Source organism: Pseudonaja textilis, chromosome 1, assembly GCF_049901715.1.
Source record: "Pseudonaja textilis isolate UNSWEBS1 chromosome 1, rPseTex1.2, whole genome shotgun sequence".
In the NCBI taxonomy this organism is placed as follows: domain Eukaryota; kingdom Metazoa; phylum Chordata; class Lepidosauria; order Squamata; family Elapidae; genus Pseudonaja; species Pseudonaja textilis.
The window spans coordinates 297,246,911-297,271,427 of NC_141990.1; the positions used below are offsets into that span (position 1 = coordinate 297,246,911).

Consider the following 24,517-nt stretch of genomic DNA (forward strand, 5'->3'; position numbering starts at 1 on the left):
GATATAGATTCTCTTGCTGAAGGTCATGGAAAATTTTTGGTCACACAATCCAACCTACCTCATAGGATTGTTATTGTGGGGAAAAATACTAGGTATTCAGGAGCCTTGAGCTCCTGAATAAAAGGCAGAATACCTTTTATTATCATAAAAATACATCCTTGTTTGCCTATTCTACAGTATATTCTGCTCTCCAAAATGTTAAGTGGTCACCAGCCCTCAAGACTCCGCACTTTTGGTAGTTTTCATAATCTTCAGTATCTCGTTCAAAACACTGTCAGGAATTCCTATCTTGCATTATCAAGATAGATATAAATGTTCTTTGTTCTTACATTTTGATTTACTGCATTCACTATTCTTTTTGCTTATGAACACCTTATCCATGGATTAAACAGGTCTGTGAGTCTATTCAGTGCATGCAAAATAAAAACTATTCCAAGGTGAGGGATTTTTATTAATATTGCAACATATAATACCTTTATCCCATATTTCTTAATGAAATCAGCTTTTTCATTATTTGGCAGTGGCTAAAAAATCATAGTGTAAAAGGGAAAAATGGTTGAAGTAAATTCTCATACATCCCTCTGAGAATAATTTTATATTTAGAAGGGCTTAATTTTATTTCGTTTGTTGCTACACTAATATTTGCTTGGCACGTTGATTAGCAACTTAATTAACTATTGAGTTGGATGGTATGTTAATTAAGTGGGCACAGTCAAAAATCATGCTTAAACATGATTTCACCTGTGTTTCCTTATCAAAGGAAGAGTTTCAAGCAAAGTACAAGACAAATGTAAATTTCTTGTCTTAGAAAATGAAAATCAAATGTACAGTAGAATGTGAGTTGCTTTGTAATACTATGTGCAAAAAACATATTGGAATAATATGGTCATACCGTTTGGCACTGAAGGGCATTATGTAGCTCTCTTGCATCCTCAAGAAGTCAACAAGCAGAATTTTTAGGCTGATATTGGTTTACCATTTACATTGGAAAATATATTAGAGAGTTCAAAGATCTGCTAGAGAAATTTTACAAATTTGAAATAAAATTACTAATTTAAACCAACTAAAATCCTCTTTTTAATGCAATATTGTATATTATCTGCTATCCATTTCCAACAGGTCTAATTGCATGGAATTAGAGGTCTAATTGCATGGAATTAATTGCTTTTGAGTCAGACATTTAAAGTTGTCCAGTGATGCTATCTTGACATCCACCCATCTGAATTTGTCAAAAGGGGAAGATTGTGGACATTGATTAGTTCAAGATTTTTCAGACTTGTTTTAGGCCTAGTTTAGGAACAGAATTACTTGTGATTGCTTTGATTATTTTTTTTGTTGATTCTATCTAATGTCTGACAATTTTTTGGTGTGGTCTGAAAAATAACATTGGGTAATTAGGCTGTAGATGCCACAAAGCATTATTTAGTCCTCATTGCTATTAACTACTATATGAAATGGCTGTCATTGGTTATCTATGGATCTGCGGCATTATGTCATCAATAAACTGAGGATATTTTGCTCTTTGACTATAACATTTGAACAAAGAGAGGATGTACACATTCTGGGTGGATGAGGGCTAATAACCTGAGATGGAATATGAATAAAGGCAGTTTTCAATGTACAACCACAGTTGAGCTCCAAATTTCCATTGTTAAGCAAAGCAATTGCTAAGAGAGTCACGCCACATTTTATGAATATTTTGCTAAGGTTGTTAAGTGAATTTCTGCAGTTAAATGAACCATGTGCTTGTTAAGAGGATCTGGCTTCCTCTATTGACTTTGCTTGTCAGAAGCTCGTAGAAAGGGAGATCCCAGGACCCTGGAGTGCTGCAACCATCATAAATACATGCTGTTTGCCAAGCACCTAATTTTGATCACGTGACTGTGGGGATGCTACAATGGTGATATGAGTGAGAACTGGTCATAAGTCATATTTTTAAGTGCTGTGGTAACTTCAAACGATTAGTAAACGAATGGTTGTAAATCTACTTCTAAGTTGGAGACCTTATGGTATGTGATTTCTGGTGTAATTGTGAGTTTCACTGTTTTAAAACAGTTTATATTTTCTTAGAATAGAAATTTGAAATTGCTCCTATGACTATTATTGTCACCGGAGGCTCAAGTGACTAATGCCAAAGGTAGACCATTATTAGCCTCATTGATACGTCAAGTAAACACTTTTTGTTCCCATACATAGTATAATGTTCAGACTACTGGAATGCATTCAGTACTGTACAGGGCTAACTCTGCTATTGGCCTTAAAGGTACAGTTAGTTTGGATTTTTATTGTCAATTTGCTGTGTGGAGGACCTACCCATGCATATGTTATATTTCTGGATAACTTTGTACTAAGAATCTCTGTTCTTCTCTATTAATAATAAGAATCAGAATATGTTTTAAATATCTGGTCCACATAAATTAGTTTTCTTACTATATTATTTTATTCTTCTGGAACTTAATTTATGTTGAAAGTCTTTTAATCTATCTTACTCCTCTTCTATTTGAAATTACAGATTAGTAATTTCAATTTAAGAGAGATTTATTTGCTTAAAAGATTTGTATGGATGCCATCTTAAACACAACTCTGAGTGGCTCACAATAATAAATCATAAGCCATGAAACCATAAACCACAATGCCAAGGAACAAAAACCTGTTGCCTCAATTATCTCTTGGATGTCCTAAAGCCAGCTCCAGTTATTCTCATTCTACTCCAGCAGCTGGGTAAAAAGCTAGATCTGGTGGGGGCTGCTGAATTACCAGGATAATTGTTTGGGCGGTGTACTTTGAAAGAGTTCAGCATATACAGGCTAATGATTGTGTCTTTAATCAGTATTATTGTTTTATATTATTAGCACTATTAAAAGAACCAACTCAGCTGAAGGTGTTTCAACTGGTGGTCGGAGGGAAAGTTATGGAGATTCCAAAGGCAATCGTAATCGAGCTGGATCCACAAGCAGTTCATCTAGTGGTAAAAAGAACAGTGATTGGTATGAAAAGCAGAATTTCTAAACTACATTTATTTGGGGCTCAGGAGGTTAAGAGAAGATATTTTTTTCATTGTGGTCTTTGTAATTTAGGCCTCCTAGAATTTCAATATTGTTTGGTGGGAGTCCTACTCCATTGCATGACTTTCATGGAATTCCTTCAACTTGTTTTAAACCATCATAGCTCTATTAACTACAGTAAATATATTTATATGCATAGATCATGATCTTAGATTAACAATGTTAAAATTAACTATTTTAATTCTACCCTATCAACTCTTCCAAATTCTAGAGTTGACTATAAGTGACTATAAGTCACTTTAATGGCAAGATTCCCCTTTTCTCTGGTTCAGTTAGATGTAATGGCAACTGGCCTTGATCTAGCAAGCAATCCTTTGAAGAAGAAAAAAATTTCTGTTCTCTTCAGACCATGATGGGTATTCTATGATAAGTAAATTAAGATCCTGTGCCTTTTTCTTGAACTGCCAAACTTTCAGATTTTTAAGAGACTGTTATTATCCCTTATTACAATGAAGAATGTTCCCATTATCCCTGCTCTGTTTGTTTCTTGAACTGCTCTGTGTCAAAGTTCTACTAATTCAGGCTCCCACCAAAGAATACTGTAAACTCTAGAAAGTTCTAAACAGGTTCTACAAGGGCATATAGCCCATAAAAATTCTCAAGTGACTATTTTAAGACCTTACAAGTAAGTAAACAAACATGTTGTGGAGGAATTTAAAGGAGAAAAAAAATGAAATGCTCATATAATGAATATTTCAGTTATGAGATAAAAATAGATGTAAAATGGATGTGGAGCCAGTGTTGGACCTAAAATGAAGTACTGTGTAGGACTGGGGTGTCAAACTCAAGGCCCGGAGACCAGATCCGGCCCACAGGGTGTTTAGATCTGGCCTGCAGGGCCATCCTAAAAACAAAGGACTGGCCCGCAGTGCCTCTGCCAGTGAAAACAGTGCTCCGTTTTCACTGGCAGAGGGTTTGCAGGAGGCCATTGCAGCCCAAACCAGAGCTTGCTAGGGCTGCGGGTGGCCCTCCCAAGCTCAGTTTTCGCTGGCAGAATGTTGCAAGGCACCATTGCACCTGAAAATGGAGCGTGGGAACCTGATTTTGCTGGTAGAGCACTCAGGCCACCACAGGCACCCCTGACACAAGTGGCATCGAGCTGGTCATGCCCACCCTGGCCCCTGAGGTCAAATAGAACCCTCAATGAAATCGAGTTTGACAGCCCTGGTCTAGTGTAGAATATAAAAGTGGATATTAATTAATTCAAGTATTTCTTGAATGGAAGAAATTACCGTGTTTCTCATAAAATAAGGCCGGGTCTTTTTTTTTTTTTTTTTGAGTCCCAAAAAAATGGCTGGGACATCTTTTCGGGGGTGACTTAGTTTCCTCCCCCAGGCACACCCCCACCTACAGCGCTCCATGTGCACTCACCTCTCCACGAGGCTGCTTCTATCAGCCAATGGAAGCTCCCCAAAGGCAGAGTCACCAGCCATTTCTATCGGCCGATAGAAGCAGCCTGGGGCGAGCGCTCACGCGCACTCCCCTCACCACGAAGCAGTTTCTATTGGCCGATGGAAGCTCCCCAAAGGCAGAGTCATCAGCCATTTCTGTCAGCCGGTAGAAGCAGCCTCGGGGTGAGCGCTCATGCGCACTCCCCTTGCCACAAAGCAGTTTCTATTGGCCGATGGAAGCTCCCCAAAGGCAGAGTCACCAGACATTTCTATCAGCCGGTAGAAGCAGCCTCGGGGCAAGCACTCACACGCACTCCCCTCACCACAAAGGAGTTTTGATCAACCAATGGAAGCTCCCCAAAGGCAGAGTCACCAGCCATTTCTATCGGCACAAAGCAGTTTCTATTGGCCAATGGAAGCTCCCCAAAGGCTCTGCTCAATAGTCAGAGATGGTGGGGCAGAACTGGTCCTTGGATTCCCAGAGCACACCGGGGGGCTTGTCTAGGCTGGAAGCTAAGCAGGGTTGGAGCTGGGATGGGGTCCCCAGAAGAGGATTTCCAAGGCTGGAGAGAGAAGTTTAAAAGAGCGGGACAGAAGAAGACAACAGCTTCTTTAGCAACCTTCCTGCAATACAAGTGGTTGCAATGGGAAATCGGAGGCAGGGGAAATAGGACTAACTGAGGGGATAAAGAAATGCTAACTGAGGGGATAAAGAAATTCCCCTGGCTCGGGAAGCAGAAATGCAGCGGGAATCTTGGGTCGTCTGATATTTACTCTGATAACAACATATGTACGCGATTGAGTTTGCAGTTGGGAACCTAATGCATAGCCATGCCTCACCCCGAAGCGGCTAGTGACTCTGCCTTTGTGGATCTTCCATCGGCCGACAGAAACGGCTGGTGATTTTGCCCTTGGGGAGCTTCCATCGGCTGATAGAAATGGCCTTGTGGTGAGTGCAGTACATGTGAGTGCTCGCCCCGAGGCCGCTTCCATTGGCCAATTGAAACGGCTGATGACTCTGTCTTTGGGGAGCTTCTATCGGCTGATAGAAATGGTCTCATGGTGAGGGGAGTACGTGTGAGCGCTTGCCCTGAGGCCGCTTCTCCCGGCCGATAGAAGTGGCTAGTGACTCTGCCTTTGGGGAGCTTCCATCGGCTGATAGAAATGGCCTTGTGGCGAGGGGAGTGCGCGTGAGCGCTTGCCCCAAGGCCGCTTCTACCGGCGAATAGAAACAGTTGGTGACTCTGCTTTCGGGGAGCTTTTATCAGCCGATGTTCTATCGGTAGTAGATCAGGGTATTCTAGTTGAGGCTACCTGCAGGGCTCTCCTGAAGGCAAGTTTTCTCCCCCCCATTTCTTTTCACCTCATGTAGTTCTAACAAACAATGTGAGAAATGGTGGGGAAACGCATGGTTTAAATAGGCCTAAATTTGGGGTGCGGGGCTTAATTTTACCTCATGCCTAGAAATCATGCTGGGCTTTCCTATTGGTGGAGGCCGTATTTTTGGAGAAACACGGTACTACAGTGCAACAAGAATTTGTCGGAAGTTTAAAATAGTCAGGGTAAGAGAATCTAAAAATACAAGCAAGTTTTAGAATGTTGAATCATAGTTACAGTGATATACAGTGGAACACCATATAGTTCCAAACAGTCTTTAAGGATTCACCTAAAGACCACTTGGAACTATAATTGGACCAAAATTGGTAGTCTGCATATTTATTAGCAATTAACAATAGGAGCACATAAAGCTGTTTGTGTCTTGGCTCCTTAGTAATTGCAAGACTATGTACTTCAACTAGCATTGGTATACTATAACCCAGGAGTCTTCAAACTTGGCAAGTTTAAGACTTGTGGACTTCAACTCCCAACTCCCAGCTCAGGAATTCTGGGAGTTGAAGTCCACAAGTCTTAAACTTGCCAAGTTTGAAGACCCTTACTATAGCCTATTAAAACATCTAGGGAAAAAGTTATTTATTAAAATCTCATGTTTTCAAGAATTTCGGGGTTCTGAAGCCAGGTGGTTCTATCTTCTGTTGTAATAGGGGTGCTTTAGAACAGCCTCATGACAGGTACCAGATTAGAGTTTTTAGGAAAATGTTGAAAATCAAACTGTCTTGGAGATTATTTTCTTACATTATACAAGATGCCATCTCTTTTCCCCCTTTTTTGGAAGAAAGGGAAAAAGTTATTGTTCATTATTATTTTTGTTTCAGGTTTTAATTAGATTGTTGATATTGTAACTTTTTATAGCTTCTGTCAGCCTCTAAAAGTCATTTGACTACAGCAGAGTAGAAATTAGATATATTAATTTAAGAGAGAGACTTAGAATGAATGATGCTATCAAAGGAGAAGAATTAATCAAAAGTACAAGGGGTATTCAGGGACAGGATGTTTGGAAGGAAGGATGTATGAGTTCAATGTTATATAAAATAATCTTTCTTGATTGTTTTTACAGCAAACCCAAGGAACCAATGTTCAGTGCAGGTAATTGTTTTCTTTTCTTTATTGTTTCATAAAAATATATAACTTTTATTCTAATTAAGAATATGAATATTTGAAAGACTTCCTCTAGGTTATTGGTTAGCAGAACTATTATACTTTGGTTCCTAAATCATAGCCTAGATTTCATTGTAGTGATTACTGAATTGCAGTAAAGTTCACATTTTAACAAACTACTTTTCCATAAAGTTTATAAACTTAAATTTTTATTTGCTATTTATATTGCTACCATCTTAAAAGAAGTTAATATTTTATTCAATAATTTTAATATTTGTCAGTCTTTCCCTCAGAATAATATGTCATTTCCTTAATAGAAAGCTGCAGTTCCAAATATAATAAACCTGGGTTAATGGAACACAATTGCTGTGTTCATGCAGCATACCAAACGTATATGTTTTATCTCAAAGACTTTGTTGACTATGGATTTCCAGTACATAGGAATATAGGAACTGATCAAGCAGGGTATTCTATGGCTGACACTGCACAATCCTGTGGGAACAGTTCACACTGGATAGTTTATACACACTGTAGTACCCTGTCAGTATAATCCATACAATCAGTAGAGTACCAATACTGTAAATCAGGAGAGCTATTTTTAAGAGGACAGACAGAGTACGTTGTTTTAGAAGAAGCAGTTCTATTTAATTATGAAATTGCAAGATCTAGTTGTACACATTGCCAGTCAGAGTTCATTGTCATTTCATTGTAAATACTACCAGTTCACTTTTTAAATTATCAGTAATAATATGGATCAAGATTATGATTTTAAAGATAGTGCTTAAATTGGATGTGTAAAATGTTCCTTGCATAATATAAATCCTCATATATCAGTGTCTGTTAAAGTCGGTATATGCAGAACAGAACTGATGGGAAGGAATGGAGGTGCTAGAGTGTGCCTCTTGAATTTCCCTGTTAAACACCATTTTTGCATTTTTAAATCCTATCCCATTCAAGAATTGACACCAGAATTAGAAATTAGCCAATGTGGAAGAGTACTCTAAGGACAGAATTGGCAGGGAGGAATGTGGTGTTAAAACAGGTTTTCTCTCATCTGCTCTTTTTTCCCCCCTGTAAATATCTTCCCCCAATTTCTGATAATCCTGGCAATATGGGCTAAGAACATGTGTTTGACAAAACAATACTTCAGTTTGGCTTTCGAATAAAAACACTCAGAGAAAGCTATCAGTTCATTTGAAGTATTCTGGACTATATAAAATATTAGATTTTTTTAAAAGGATATCAGATTACAGAACAACTATTATTTTTACAAGGAAATCCAAATTTATTTTTTACTTTTTATCATGTAGGTCTCTTTTATAGTTGATTATACAATGGCTTGGACAGAATGCCAAACCTTAATTTGTATCACCTGTACTAATACTATTCCACTGAACAGCAGTAAAACAAAATTTGGGACATTATTTTTTCCTCTTCAGTCAGCTTTTTGAGATTGTATATTTGGATTGTGAAAGATATTGGAAACTACAGAAACTACACAAAATTACATATGTACTTGGATTTTTCGTACCCATATAAATGCAAATTAGGGACATATTATATTATCTGCATTGATCATAAAATACAGCTGGGTACTCCACAGAGCAGGGTTGTAGATAAGCCTGACTGTTCTTGAATGCATCTTTATCTAGCACTTCTATCTCTGTCTCTGTAACCACAAGGGAAGCGCCATGTGACACGTTGTAAAGGTAGGTAGACCTTGCTTCTAAAATTTCATAGCTCTCTAAACAAGCCTATTAACAGGGCCAAGCAGTTTGAACCTGTAAAAGGCAGTTTATGCCTTGTGTGTCTATAATATTATTAAACAATTTTCCTTTTTTTCTTAGCCAGCTTCTTGCAGAGCATCTACTGACTTGTAAATCTTGTAGAACTGAATGTTAATGGATGTTTATATAGGTTCCTTGATTAAATAAATGGCCAAGAAAAGGGCCCAAATGTTAAAGAGAGCTTATATAACATTCCATAATCGTCTGTAATAATAGTTGCTTTGCAGTTTGGCTGAAAACAATGATAGTGCCTGTTCTAGTATGCTCAAATAGCATCTAACATGTGCCTAAATCAACATTTTACTTTAGATTGAATTGCAGTGTTTATTCACTATCTAAATTACCTTATGTGAGTGATAGATTTAACTTATGACACCAGTAAGAAAGTTGAAGTGAATAACGCATATTTCTGTATTTTACATATTATGTAAATATTTAAATGGTGTTTATATAATATTGGAAATGCCTGGTAATAATTAACATATAACAATATAGTAATGCATACATATTATGCATTTCCATTGTGAAGACTAAACGAATTTGTACTGCAGTTATATAAATGGTTTATTCCTAATGCCTCCTTTATAAATATATTCTTTGTAAAATTATATCTTAATTATTAATTTTTATGGTACTCCATATTCTAAATATGCCATGTGTTGCTTTAATTTTTGAGTCTTTTATGGGTAAATTAAGGTGGTGTTTTAGGATTACCACAAGCAGTTAGTATTATCTCTTCAGAGCTCTTAACAGCTATTGTACGTAGTTCCACCATGTTTCATTCAGCAACATTCATTCAACAACTTTAACTTTGTATTCAGTGGCTTAATCTCTGTAAATCTATATGTCTTATTATGTCTAAGATGCTTACTATATGTTTTTCTTTCTATCTGATATGGGACATGCCACTTTTTAGATCAGTCTGCCTATTGTCAGAGGGTGGTCTGGAAAGCATGTGTAGCAAAATCTTAATCCATCCCTGGAACCAGTAGCATGGTTGGTTTAAGTTAATAATAGGTTTTATAGAATTGTTTTTACATAAATCAACCTGATCTTGAACAATATGCCAGAACAATGCCTTTGGCAATACAGTATAATTTCATATGTTGTGATTGCTTTGTGTATTAATTCCTTTATGGTGTTACTATGTTTTCATGCTATTTGCATGAAAATGCAATTTCTTACATTTTTTCAGGACTTAGGTGTTATTAGAAAAAAAATTAACTTAAGCAGACATAAAGTATAAAACAGTAACACTGTGGGAAAAATTAAAGTTCAATCTTAAATGAAATGGTTTTTTGAAAACATATCCCTGACAATCAGGAAAAATCATATATTTATTCTGTACCTTTCTTTTTCTTTTCATGTGTCAATTCTAACCATTTCTCTTATTAGCTTTAATTAAAACTTAAAATTCAACTGTGGTTTTTATCTATGAAATTCTGTATTAATCAATTTTTTTAAGATAAAACCCCGAACATTAATTATGATTTGAATTGAAATAAATTAGCATTGAATTTTGGTTAAAGACTACAAAAAGTATCAGAAAAAAGTTTCATTCAGGATAGGACAGTTTTCAAAAATCACAACCTGCTTTCTATGTTCTGTGTTTAAGAAATTGACAGTCATAAATCAATACAAATTTCAATATATATTTTAGTGTTAAGTGCAGAAGTAGAGTACAATTTGTTCCTTGATGTAGATCTAAAAATGTATCCTATAGACTTTGCTAACACAGGTGTTGTTATTATATAGCAAAGCTTATAATATCCATTTGTACTCATTTTCAAAACAAACAAAAACATACTGATAGATTCATGCTTTCAGAGTTCCTTTAACAACATGTATCAATATTATAAAGTGGATACTGGCACTATTGTCAAGACACATTTTTCTTTCTTTTATGAAAACAGCCTCATCTAGCCAGCCTTGGCTGATATGTAAAGTTAGACAAATTTTGTCCTATGTGTTATTTGGATGGGATCAGGGCTGTAGGCTAGACATTTAGCTACATCCATAGATTTCTAGGAGCCAGGCTCACTTATTATCTTATTTCAGCTTTCTTTTACTTTACAAACCTATGAAGATTTGTAAGTGTGAGGATTGGTCACAAAGTTAATTTTTCACCACCATTGTAATTGTGAATAGTTGTTAAATGAGGCAGTTGCTTAAACGAGGGTTATCTATATTTTCAAAATCCAGTTTTCTTGTTAGATGTGTGGTGCATCAGCATAGTACTTTTACTGTCATATCTTCAGTACATGCATCATGAATTACTGCAAATCAAATACCAAGTTTATGTTGAAACTAAGAAGTCATTACAATTAACATTATAGGTACTGATATGCAGATATGTAAAAATTTAATTCAAAGTAAAATTTACTTTAATGACTTTTCTGCATTAATTATAATAATTAGGTTAATTCCTCAGTTGGATAGAAATAGAAAAAAGTCATTCCCTTCTTAAAGTCAGGCTATCTTCCCCCTCCCCCAATTATATATTTAATCATTATGGAGTCTCAGTGTACTAAAAAGATTTTTAAAATGGTGTGAATAACTAATTAAGGGCTGTGGTTGTTATTTTTAAAAATATCCAATTTCTCCCACATAACTTGTTAAAGACACAAAATGGTAAAATGGAAGAATGCTACATATGAATGTTGTTTGTTATGTATTTATTTTTTTCAATAGAGGAAGGATATGTTAAAATGTTTCTGCGTGGACGTCCTGTTACCATGTACATGCCAAAAGATCAGGTGGAGTCTTACAGCTTGGAAGCAAAGGCAGAACTACCATCCAAAAAGCTTAAACTGGAATGGGTGTATCCTTCTTTATGGACACACTTCAACTAAATAATGCTTATTTTTGATACACTATTTTTAAACTACATCTTTAAATGTGATGAAGAATAGTAGTCATCTAAATTCAAGGAACTAATATTTTTCACAGATGGAACACAATAAATATTGATGTTATGAAGTTTCTCATGTATATATTATCAATCATGTCTCACATTTTCAGTTTAATGCATGCTGAAAATGTATGTTTAAATCTATCGGATTAGTAAATTAGACACATAATAAAAAGTAGGGTGCTGTAATTACTAATTATAATATAAGGAAGTTGTGTGTTTCTAGTTGCATGTCAAAGGGAATTTATAACATTTCCATACTATTTTTAATGAAAAACCCAATTATTAGAAAAACTATCCAGATTTTCAGTAAAAACACGAAGATCATATACTACTCAAAAACATTAGCTATGCTGTATACCTTCTTTTAATTATTCCTAACTATTAACATTTCAAGTTACAAGCAGAAGTCTTTCGTTTTTTACAAGTTAAAAATAAATTTCCATTTTAGTTAAAATACTGTTAAAAACCATTCTTGATTTTTAGTCTAATTTTAATTAATATTTTAATATTTAATAATCTAGCTACTTAATACAATTTTCATTTTTTCATTCTTTTTCTGTTTTTTATTTTACTTTTACATATGAACTTATCAATGTTATATTCTTTATTTTGGTATGGCCTATTAGCTATTGTATTGTATAGTGTTGGCTTAATATCAAGTATGCTGATTAAAAGAGCTGTAAGTTTCCCTTTGAGAAGAATTTCTTCCTATTGGGGATATTTAATTTTAAGTGGGAGAAGGAAAATGTTTTATAGCATGGGTGTCAAACTTGATTGCATCATGTTATGTCAGGTGATGTATCATGATGTTTTTTTCCTTTACGGAGCTGGGGTAGGCATGGCTTGCAAATGACACATCCGGCTCACAGGCCGCCAGTTTGACACCCCTGTTCTACAGTATGTGAAATTCTATCCTTCTACAAAGTGGCATGTGAGCAAAATTTCAATTGTTTCAAATCTTCCAGCTCACAAATGCATTCATGATCTTTCTAGTTGGTGATCTTTGAACCAGCACCTAAGATAACATGCCATGAAATGTGAAATATATGTACAATACTACAATAGAAAACAAATACTACCAAAGTATCTACCTTCTTAAAGGGAAATATATTCTCTTACAATTTAGAACTAGAATTTTAATCATTAATATAATCATTAACAAGTGTTACCATCAGAATTGTTCCCGTGATAGAAAATGGTAAAGTTCAAGGAGTTAGGGAAGGGAGTGTTATTGTATATACTTTATGGTTCTAGAATTCCACATTATTGTCATTTCTAATGTTCAGTTATATCTTAACTAAGATGCCAGCTATGGTTATAGAGGTCGGGATTGTCGTAATAATCTGTACCTCTTACCAACCGGAGAAACTGTTTACTTCATTGCATCTGTGGTTGTATTGTATAATGTTGAAGAACAACTGCAGAGACATTACATTGGTCACAATGATGATGTGAAGTGGTAAGCCATGGAAAAGGGAAGTTTGAAAAAAAATCAGAATAAAACATTCAAAGATATATCTCTTAGTTTATATCTGATATAAACATAATTAAAACATAATGGCAGGCTTAGCACCAAATTTCTGGGGCTATGAACAGAATTGTCTTAGAAATGGTGGTGGCCCTGGATTCACTGGTATTGGTTAGAATATACTATAGTATTGAGTCTTGTTTGGCTCAATGTTTCATTTTTCCTAAAACAAAATCTCAAAAACTATGAAAGACATACAGCTTAGAGATTGAAACTAAGTACTGGTTTATCTATAGCAAACCAAGTTCAGGTTGTGGCAGTGGTGGGATTCAATTTTTTTTAGTACCAGTTCTGTGGGCGTAGCTTGGTAGGCGTGGCAGGGGAAGGATATTGTAAAATCTCCAGTCAGAGGTGGTATTTGCCGGTTCTCTGAACTACTCAAAATTTCCGCTACTGGTTCTTCAGAACTGGTCAGAACCTCTGGGTTGTGGGTATCTAAAGTAATAGGAAATAATATTTGAATGGGACAGGTTTACCCCATATACTATAAACTACGGTCTCAACAAAGAATTTGGTGCAACTGCACTTTTAGCCATCTTCATATTTTTAGCATTAGAAGACACTGTAAAGAGATTCAATCTGAACGTTTTGTAATGAAAAACAAATAATTAGATCAGTATAGAAATTGAAATAAAACAAATTAAAATAGCATTGCAGAGTACTGTAGATTAATATTTAATATTAGATAAGATACATGATAAAATAAGAATGTTTTCTTGTGCACCTCAATAGTTTTTTAGGAAATATCAAGTAAAACTGTCTTGTTTTCATTCGTGTTATAAAAATGCTTTTATTTTTTATTTTAATAAAGGTATGTTTCCTCTCTTTCCCCACCCTTTTTTTTGGCAGCCTAGCAGTACATCCTGACAGGATTACCATAGCAACTGGTCAGGTTGCAGGGACATCTAAGGATGGAAAAGTAAGAAGTTATTAGAATTTTATTTCCTTGAAATGAAATAGTTCTTGCTTGTGCTAAGATTGTTTTAATATTGATAGAGCAATTGTTGAAATAAATTCCTAATATTTGCTTTAGTAAATAAGATAGTAATTGGTTAATGAAACATATGAAAAAAGTTGAAATTGCTCCTAGGTTTCATACTCCAGGTATATTTTCAGTCTAAAACTGTATCAGTGTTGCCTTTGCTTAAATGTCTATGCCTTGTTATAACTTTGATTTGGACATTTCATAAAGCTTCATAAATTTTCTAAATATTAGAAACATGGTTGTAAATTATTTTGAATTCAGTATCCGGGCTATTCATTTATGTGATAGTTCCAATGTATAGCATTATTTGGTATGACAATAATTTGTTTCAAAATGAAGCTTTCAGATACCATTAAAGGAGAATATTTGTAGTTCAGGATTGAAATGAGGGGTCCTTGGTGCTCTCTGAACTTGGTTGTTTTCGTGCAGATGTTTCATTACATTATATTCTAGTGACTTGCCCAATCAGTATTTGTGGGAGTGATCTTAGAGGTTCTTTGTTAGGCTGCTTACTGTTTCTGAAATGTTCTTGATGTATGGCAGTGTTATTCTTTTTAGAGCTTGGTTGTGCTGTATTGGGTCGAGTGGTCAGACACTTTTTGATAAAGTTGCATGGATATCCATTTTGTTGGAATATGGTGTATAGATGCTCCGTTTCCTTTTTCTGCTGTTCAGGATTGCTGCAGTGAGTTTGTGCTAGTCTAAATAAAGTTCTTACGCAGCTTCTCTTGTGGGAGGTTGGATTGTGCTTTGATGGTGGAGCACTTGGATGGTGTGGGTAGTTCTTCTGTACACTTGTGTTTCTTGTTTGCCTTTCTGGTCTCTGCTGGTCAGGATGTCCAGGAAGGGTAGTGAGTTGCTGCTTTCCTCTTTTCTGGTAAACCAGAGTCTTTTGAAAGTGTTGTTGATGGTCCTACAGGTGTTCTCTGATTGATCCTTTTTTATTATGGTGATGTGTTGTCTATATCAGTGGTCCACAACCCCCAGGCCATACTCTACTACCAGGCTATGGCCTCTTCAGAGTTGGATCACATGAGTGGCTGGTTGGAGCGTGTGCAGTCTGTGCACAGTTCAACTTGTGCAAGTGGTGTGCCAGCGGGCACTCGGGCATGTGCATGTCGGTCTGCTGCTCGCATAAGGGATTCCATTATACAGTACTTACATTCTATTTCTGGGCTTTCCACAGCTATCTGGTTTGTCATTTTAATTACATAACATGGGTTTAATTCTTAAATTGGATACAATGTAAAATAGTTTCCTTGAAAATGTTTAAAAAGATGCATTAAGATCTGGTGAATTAGCCCATTGCACTAACTTCAGTCATCAGTATATAAATATTTTCTATCTCCTGTACAAGTTGTAGTTGAGGCTTAAATTTACAAAGATTGCTCTCTAGTGGTCCTGTAAATGCATTGCATGTATATATTATATGAAAATATGTTTGTATGTCAAATTAGAATCATACAAGGGCACTCAAAATGCAGATTGGGTCTGCAATTAATCATAATTTGTAAGAACATTTCTTTATGACTAAGTTGTTAATCTATAAGGTTATTCAATTTTTAAAAATATTATTTTATCATTTTGAAGATTTTATACAATTTATAGATAAGAATGGCAAGCCACTTCTGAAGGTTTGCCAAGAAAATTGCATGGATTTGTCCAGGCAGTTGTTAAGAGTCAACACTGACTTGAAGGTCTCGCCCACACAAAAAAGTATATATAATTAGTTTTACTATAACAAGAAAATAGAGAAAGCATTTATATAAAACTTTAGAATTTTCATATTATGGAAAGAGACACAATATATTCATCAATTCAAATAGATTCCTATTAATTTTAGACAACTCATATTCCCCTCCTCCAGTGCCCTCCAAAAATACCAGGGACCCTTCTCTCTTCCCAATAATTCGAGCACCATAATGTTAGAATATTGATAATTCTTCACGTGTATACTTTGAATATTTTTCAAGGTTAGATTTTTTGATAATGCATTTGCTTTATTCCCATTAGGACTTTGGATTGCTTCAATGCATATGGGAGTGTAGCGCCAGTTTGCAATTCTGAAATAAGAATGTGCTTGATTAAAGAGTTGCAAGTAGGTGCTACTCTTCATGCATTCTAAAACATCTTTTTGCCTTTAACCTCAAACACTCCATAACTCTAATATCTGCACTTCAAATGAGACTCTACACTTAAAAGAGTAATTTCAATTAAGACCTCCAACAAATTCATTGCACTAATTATAGCCTCTGCCATTTGAACTGTAGTGCTATTACCATTTTCCAAAGAATTTGAATAGAATTGTTTTAGCATCAATGACATTGGATCACTGAAAACATGGGAATATTATGAGGCGATTAATGGCCCCTCAAGCTGACCAAAATACAGAAATCCTCAGTCAGTGCCTTCTTCTCCAACTACATAAATTTATGGAATAACCAAATAATCCCATTACTGCTCTACACAAAAACAGGGAAAATTAAGTTCTAAACACCACTTCCATTTTTTGACTGCATGTATATGTTTGACTGTTTTGCAAAAAAATGAGGTTTGATTATGAAGGAAAAGTGCAAAATATCAAGATGTTATTTTCCTGGCATAAATATTTCTATTAAAAGTAGTGATGATGATATGGAACCATAGCTTTTAGCCAGGTACTTCTATTGCAAGATAAATCACAGTATAGATTTGTTTGAACTCACTGGTCAGGAGAAGTGCAGTGGTTCAGTGGCTTAATGACCCTGGAGATGGTCTCAACTCCAGCAATTCAAGCCTAGTACATCATGTCAGGGTAAGTTGTCATTTGTCTCAGCTTCTGTCCACATAACAATTTGAAAGTATATTCTATGCAAATGGACAATAGGTTTGGTGAGGAGACGAGCTGATGCTCTATATAGGCAGTCAGATTCCTGGTGGTTCTGAACCTTCCCAGTTGTGGCACCCGTTTGCAAGACAGCTCTGGAAAAGGAGGGGGGCCTGGGTGATGCTGCAGAAAGAGCCACTCATCTTTCTCTTTGGTGCAAAGCCAGCTTGCCCTTGTGTGGCACACTTTGGGAAGCGCACCAGCATTTCCTATAACTGAGCTGGTACCTTGGCAATTACTCTGCAGTAGTATTGTGGTCTTCTGGCCTCTGTGACACCATATGCTAACAACAATAGCAACTGGCCGAAGATGGGTTAAGATAAGAGTTCAAAACATGGTTTATATAAGCAGGTAGAATTAAGCCAAGATTTTTTAAAAACAGGGATTGTGACATTGACTAAAATATTGAATCTGTGTTCATGAATAAGGTTGTCTATGAAATCTACTGGGACCTTGATGTGCAGAGAATAGGAGGAAGAATGAAGGAAGAGTTTCTACCAAAGGAAAAATAGACTGCTTCCAAACTGTGCAGAGCAAATCATACAGTGGACATTTTGCCTTGTGGCACAGCTTATATGCCAATGCCAGATCAGTGCAGTTCTACATGGGCAGGTATCCTAAAACTTTTAGCAGCAGTATGCCCATAGTTAATTGTTGTCCCTTCAAACTTTGGCATAGACTGGACTGTTGTTCAGAGTACCTCATTTGCCTTGAACTGAGCTAATGACTTCAAACAGAATAATGACTGTTGTTAAAATATTCAAGTAACAAATTGCTGTAATAATTTCACCATAGAATAGAACCTCTATTTTTTTCTTACCTTTGTTTCTGCAAATTGAAAATGTTGTGCATTCCATCTAGGATGTTGAGAATTGTTTATGTTCTGAATTCTGCCCTTAAAGCATCTATTTTTGTTTGCTCATTTTCACAGCAATTACTGCCTCATATCCGCATTTGGGATTCTGTTACTTTGAATACACTACATGTAATTGGCATGGGATTCTTTGATCGAGCTGTTACATGCATTGCATTTTCTAAATCAGTGAGTAACATTTAATATATATTTAATGTGCTTTGTAAGATTTTCAGGGCCAATTATAAGTTTTTTAAAATTAAGACTGCTGAATGTCTACAGAGATTCTCAGTCATCCAAGTCATAGATGCCTCAAATGTGCTTTTTCAAAAGGCAACTGGACTATTTTTTCCTTTAAGACAACTGGAAATTCTTCCTTTCTAACTGTAAATGTTGATTGAATTGATTTTACAATGGATGGTATATAATACTGTTTGTTTCTAGAGACTGTATCTGAACAATATGAATTAGTTTTGTTTGATTGAAATCTTTACCTAATTAAGGAAGTTTTAAATATAAGAACATAGTTTTCAAACATATTTATAGGTATAAATGTTGTTATATAATATCATTAAATAGCTATCTGTATATTTTTCACATTTCTTTACTTGATTTTTTTACTTTTATTTTTGGATATTAGATGAAGAAAGGCCTTTCTGTCCCTTATCCCATTGCTTAATCTGTGGAATTAGCTGAATGCAGAAAGAGAATCAGATTATTTCATTTGTTTTAAAATTCACACAGTTTGCATTTTACATTAAAATACATCATTGTTTAAGCTATTTAATCTCAACATTCTCAAGATACACCATTTTTTTCAGACAAGTATTCATAAGTACAAAACTGTATTTGAAGATGAATGCTATCAATCACTTGGTTTTGAAATAGCAAGCAACTGAGGGATGATGGAATACTTCATGTTTTATTTCAGAATGGAGGCAGTAACTTGTGCTCAGTGGATGACTCCAATGACCATGTGCTTTCAGTATGGGACTGGCAGAGGGAAGAAAAAGTTGCAGAGGTCAAGGTACTTTACATTTGTGTGTTGTACTTGAGACCAGCAGGATTTATTTTTTTTTTTGTGGTCAAAAAATATCCATAATATTTCGCCATCATTCAAACATCTTGTTGATATGACCACTAGTCTTGCTGTTAAATCATTTTCCTGTTGACATGTATTCTTCATTATAAATTAATGCTATGGGAGAAAATATCCTGCCTCTTTTGTGTATCTGTAAGAAAGTTTACTTATTAGTGGAAGAAATCATAAGAAACTTGTTTTGTATGGATAAAGTGGAAATGAAGAAAACAGCACATTCATAGTTCTCATTTCTAAACTGAACCAGGACCTCCTGGGTCTGTAGACACTGTACGAGGTGCAAATTTATCTTTTTTGGTGTAAAATTCACACTTTGCAACAAACCAGGAACTTGAGATTCGTGTATGAAAAAATCAAAAAACTTTAAACAATCCTTATTCAATTGTACGTGTAAGTAGACTGCATAAGTAAAAGTTATATTCTTTTAAGACATATCACATTTTACAAACCTTTACATGAAGTATTTTGTCTTTGTTTTAAATTAAATTTGAAAATCACAGTGCACTGATATGGTATCAAACAAGGAGTTCTTAGAAATTAATATTAAAATTATTGCTTTGTTTCCAAATTTAAAATATTTCTTCTTCTTCTAGTGCTCTAATGAAGCAGTATTTGCCGCTGATTTTCACCCTACAGACACTAACATCATAGTTACATGTGGAAAATCTCATCTTTATTTTTGGACAATTGAAGGGAATTCTCTTATCAAAAAGCAGGGATTATTTGAGGTACAAATGTTTATGTTCTTGTTTAATTTTTTCTCTTGCAGCCAGAGGATCATCAGGGGAATGTTAATATTCTGTTTCCCAGTTTTGCTTTGTTGTTGTTCTTTAGAAACATGAAGTCGTAAACAGAGAATTTATTTCTTTATTCCTTTTGTATCTTGAACTATTCCCTAGCAACCTTCCTCTTACTGCATGATTTTATTTTTTTAAATCCCAGCAAAATGAAATTTCTCATTAGAAACCATGAAATCAGTAATTTAATTATTTTAAAGTATTAAGTGTTAACTATCTACTTGATCATGATTAAGTTAAGTCTGTTTTATTTTGGGATTACTTACGTAGCTAAGAATAATATAAAAGAGTGAATCAAAAATTTACTGTATTATTAAAACTATGGGTAAAACTATTGGATGATTGCACTGATAAGATATTCTTTTGCTACTAAGATCACTTTCTTATTTTAGTAATCTTTTTGTGCTTAATAGGATCCTATTTTGCACATTGTCATGCTATGTCTTTTATTATTTCTTTTCCCTTTTGCTTGATAAACCTTAAAGTGGAGGTTTCCCTCTATCTTTCTCTATTTCCTTGCCATTTTCCTGAGTTAATATTTAATATAAAGATATTTTTTAAAATCACATTTGTTCGTACACTTTTTTGCCAAATATCATCAATTATCTTTCAAGCCTTTTAGTTAATAGACAGTGGCTCTTGATATTACATTGTTTTTTAGATGCAACAAGTCAAGACTGGGGAGAGAAAGTATATATACAATGTAGGCTATTCATATGGTTTATACATATACAGTTGTTCTACTACAGGGGTGTCAAACTCGATTTTATTGAGGGCCGCATCAGGGTTGTGTTTGACCTTGGGGGACTGGAGAGGGTGTGGCCCGGATGGGCATGGCCAGCTTGACATCACTGTTCCCGAGTGCTCTGGCAGCAAAAATGGGTTCCCAAGCTCAGTTTTTTGCTGCGACAGCATCCTGCAACTCTCTGCTAGTGAAAATGGAGCTAGGGAGGGCCATGGGTGACCCTCCCGAGCTCAGTTTTCACTGGCAGAGGCAGTCCTTCACTGTTTCCAGGGCAACCCCGCAGGCCCGATCTAAGCACCCCATGGGCCAGATCCAGCCTCTGGACCTTAAGTGGTATCCCTGTCTACTACATTAAGATTGTAATATAACTTTGTCACTTTTAAACCATGAACACAAGGCATTGTTCTTTTAAATGTTACTGTATTTATTTTTTTCTCCATTAGGGAGAAAAGCAGTGTTTTTTAAATAGTTTATAATACATAGATAACTGAACAGAATATATGAAATATATAATAAAAGTATATTGTTCAGTGATGTTTTATTTTATCCTGTAGAAACAAGAAAAGCCAAAGTTTGTCTTGTGTGTGACATTTTCTGAAAATGGTGATACAATCACAGGAGATTCAAGTGGAAATATCTTAGTATGGGGAAAGGGTAAGGAAAGAATGAACTTGCATAATAGTAAATTACATTTTACTGTATATAGAAGGGAAAAATTATCTTTAGACATACACATTAAAATAGGTAAGACTTTGGGAGAAAACCTTTGAGACATAATTTAATCCTATTTTTATGCAAAACGTTATTTCTTAAAATAATAGATAGGATTATTTTAGGTTTATTAGGCTTATATTATAGTATACTATATTATAGTATAGTATAATAGTACTATTACTACTACAACTGGTGAATTGTCACCAGCAGCTGGAAAAAATAGTTTATCTACATAAATTGCTTGCTTATTTTTTAAAACACCTCCCTCCAATTTTCTGTAGAGCAGAGGAAAAGATTTCAATAACTTTCAACTATTTTCATAGTGCATCTACAACTTCTAGCCCTAGGTTGCTGGCATGATCACATTGTTCTTAATGTGTAAAAGGACAAACAATTCTTGAAATCTCTTTCTCTCCAATCTCTTTGCTTTGCAAAAGGGTAATGGTGGTTGGAATCAGAGGTGGTATTCAGCAGGTTCTGACCAATTCTGGAGAACCAGTAGCAGAAATTTTGAGTAATTCGGAGAACCGGCAAATACCACCTCTGACTGGTCCCACATCCATCTATATTCTCTGCCTCCCGAGTCCCAGCTGATTGTCTGAGTCTTCTTTTGTTGCCCTGCACAGGAGAGCAGAATTGGAAAGCAGGTTAGTGGGGTGGGGAGAGAATGGGATTTTGCAGTATCCTTCTCCTGCCATGCCCACCAACCCACACCCACAGAACCAGTCGTATAATTTTTTTGAATCCCGCCACTGGTTGGAATCAACCAATTTCTATAGGCAATCTTTCCTTTACTTGACCTCCCTTCCCAGCAGAGAAATTGAAGATAAAAATATTTCCTGAGATGAAACTTTGCTTTCTGCAGGTCAAAAGCAGTGCAATTGTACCAGCGGCAGGACAGGTTAGGCAGACAAATTTGCCTATACAAATTGCTTGCTTTCTCTCCCCCGCACCCTTTGCAAAACAAAGAAATTGGAAAGAAAGATTTCAAAAGAATACTATAAGCTGTTTCTATAGTGAGTCTGTGGCCAGCACAATTTCATTGTTTTCAATATGTATTAGAGCAAACGGCTTACTTTCTTGCAATCAGTTTCTCTCTAATCTTTCATCTCCACAGTGGGGAGAAAAGAAAAAAAACCCATATGTCTGGAACAAGGCAAACACATACTGTCTGCAATGGTGATCACATGGATGAGGAATGCTGTGAAGTTTGTAGATGAGCTGTAAATTTACTCAAATGGTCCATCAAATGAGATTGAGCTCGCGCAGTGGTTAGACTGCATTATTGCAGGCTAACTCTGCCCGCAGTCAGGAGTTCAATCCTGACAGGCTCAAGCTCGATGCAGCCTTCGAAGGTCGATAAAATGAGGACCCATATATGCTGACATTTGTAAGCCACTCAGTGAATACTGTAAAGTGTTATGGAGCAGTGTATAAATCTAAGCGTTATTGTTATTGCTATTAAACAGGATAACGACTCAAGGCCCACTCCTTTAGAGATTCTTAAGTGCAAGGCACAAACAGTGGAGCCTTCTCTATTGCTGTCCATTTCTTTGGAAAAGCTATTATTTGCAATTAGACTTGCCCAACCCTGTTTTGTTTCACGTTAGCTATAAAACTCTGTTTTTTAAAGAAAGCCCTAAGAGGAGATCTAGGATGTTAGAAACCCAACCCTGTTTTATAGTTGACTTATTGTTTCTTCTTCTCAAAACTTTAACATTTCTTTAGAGTTCCTGATCAGAAAGAAATTATAGTGGCCACTACATTTTATTTCCTTCAGGAAAGGAAAAGCTAAATGAATAAACCAATAAAACATTATTTAAGTGAGCTTCTGTCCTCTTCTTTCCAGGTACCAACAGAATAAGCACTGCAATTCAAGGAGCTCATGAAGGGGGTATATTTGCCCTTTGTATGTTACGAGATGGCACTCTTGTGTCTGGAGGTGGAAAGGACAGAAAGTTGATATCTTGGAATGGAAATTATCAGAAAATTCATAAAACTGAGGTAATGACTCCAGGCTTTAAAACTTCTCTGAAAACATTTTTGTTTTAAAGAATGTTCATTGTTTTACCACTTGAGATACTTTCCCTTATTTCTTCTAAAAATATTAGTGTGATTTTCATTACCAATATCTGTATTCTATGTACATATATTGGTAACTTTGGATAAATCACATGATTCACCTATTTTGAAGAGGCCATATTTTTTGATGCTTATCCTACAAATTTGTCCTACATATTCTTGTCCTTTGAAAGAGACTATAGAACACATTCTTTGTAACTAATTATCTTCTTCGTTTGTGGGGAAATGCTTATCACAGTTCCATAGACCCATTGACTACTCACCAACTCTCTGTATAGATCTTTGAAGCTGGTGAATAAAATGCAGTCTAGAGAAACAGCTGATTTTTTCTTGTAAGATGTAAAAATTATACATTTGCATGTTTATTACATTTACTTGTAGGTCAGCGTTGTCATAACTACTTTGGATTGTAACTGAGAGCGGCTACAAATCTCTCCTATTTTCCTCTGTATAAATTTTGTTTCTTAGGAAAGAATAGGAAGAGCCCTCAGCAGTGCTCCTGGAACCCTTAAAATGCTTTTATTTCAAACAAAACTTCATTGTTTTCTGCTTCTAACTAACAAAAGTTACTTCTGTCTTGTTTCCCAAAAGAAAGAACTGATTCGGCTCAACTAATATCTTTCCCATCTCATTGATATCTTTATGCAAGCATAATAGGGTTGTATACTTGAAAAATACTTAAATACACACTCAGTTTAACTATTTCCGTTTTTTTCTAAAACAGATTCTGGAGCAGTATGGTCCTATAAGAACAATAGCAGAAGGGAAGGGGGACATTGTTTTGATAGGAACCACTCGAAACTTTGTGCTCCAAGGTTCTTTGTCAGGAGGCTTTTCTCCCATTACCCAGGTAGTTATTATTTTTTCATTACAATCTGTTTTCAAAAACAGGGTAACGTTAAATGGATGACATTTTAGAAAAATATGGCATAATAAACCTGAAAAAACTATTCTTGCGGATGAGTTGAGAACTTGCTAAATAAGTAGTAATTTAATAAAAAGTCCATGTAACCCCAATTTACAGTTTTACTGATGGAACAGAATAGATTTTTAAAGCTGTTTTTCTCTAGTATTACCAATAAAAGGACCAGATGTGGAATTATCTCCACTTCATTTAAAGACAATAATCCTGGATTACTAAACACAGTACGCCTAAGCCTTCCTTTATACAAACCAGTAAATTAATTATGCATAA

General features: G+C 35.4%; 1 protein-coding gene across 5 annotated transcripts in view; it reads left to right on the forward strand.

Moving 5' to 3' along the window:
- The window catches only part of EML1 (EMAP like 1), a 154,157-nt gene that overhangs the window by 111,741 nt on the left and 17,899 nt on the right, over positions 1 to 24,517 (forward strand). For 3 of the 5 annotated variants that reach the window (XM_087922171.1, XM_026698481.2, XM_087922169.1), the window contains 11 exons: positions 2,853 to 2,987; positions 6,912 to 6,940; positions 11,431 to 11,560; positions 12,963 to 13,112; positions 14,031 to 14,100; positions 17,964 to 18,074; positions 18,817 to 18,912; positions 19,578 to 19,712; positions 21,081 to 21,180; positions 23,090 to 23,244; positions 24,047 to 24,172. In XM_087922171.1, the coding sequence (XP_087778297.1) occupies positions 2,853 to 2,987; positions 6,912 to 6,940; positions 11,431 to 11,560; positions 12,963 to 13,112; positions 14,031 to 14,100; positions 17,964 to 18,074; positions 18,817 to 18,912; positions 19,578 to 19,712; positions 21,081 to 21,180; positions 23,090 to 23,244; positions 24,047 to 24,172 (1,237 nt within the window). Of the gene's footprint in view, positions 1 to 2,852; positions 2,988 to 6,911; positions 6,941 to 8,634; positions 8,662 to 11,430; positions 11,561 to 12,962; positions 13,113 to 14,030; positions 14,101 to 17,963; positions 18,075 to 18,816; positions 18,913 to 19,577; positions 19,713 to 21,080; positions 21,181 to 23,089; positions 23,245 to 24,046; positions 24,173 to 24,517 lie in introns of all 5 variants that reach the window. The other 2 variants (XM_087922170.1, XM_026698480.2) reach the window with 1 other exon arrangement.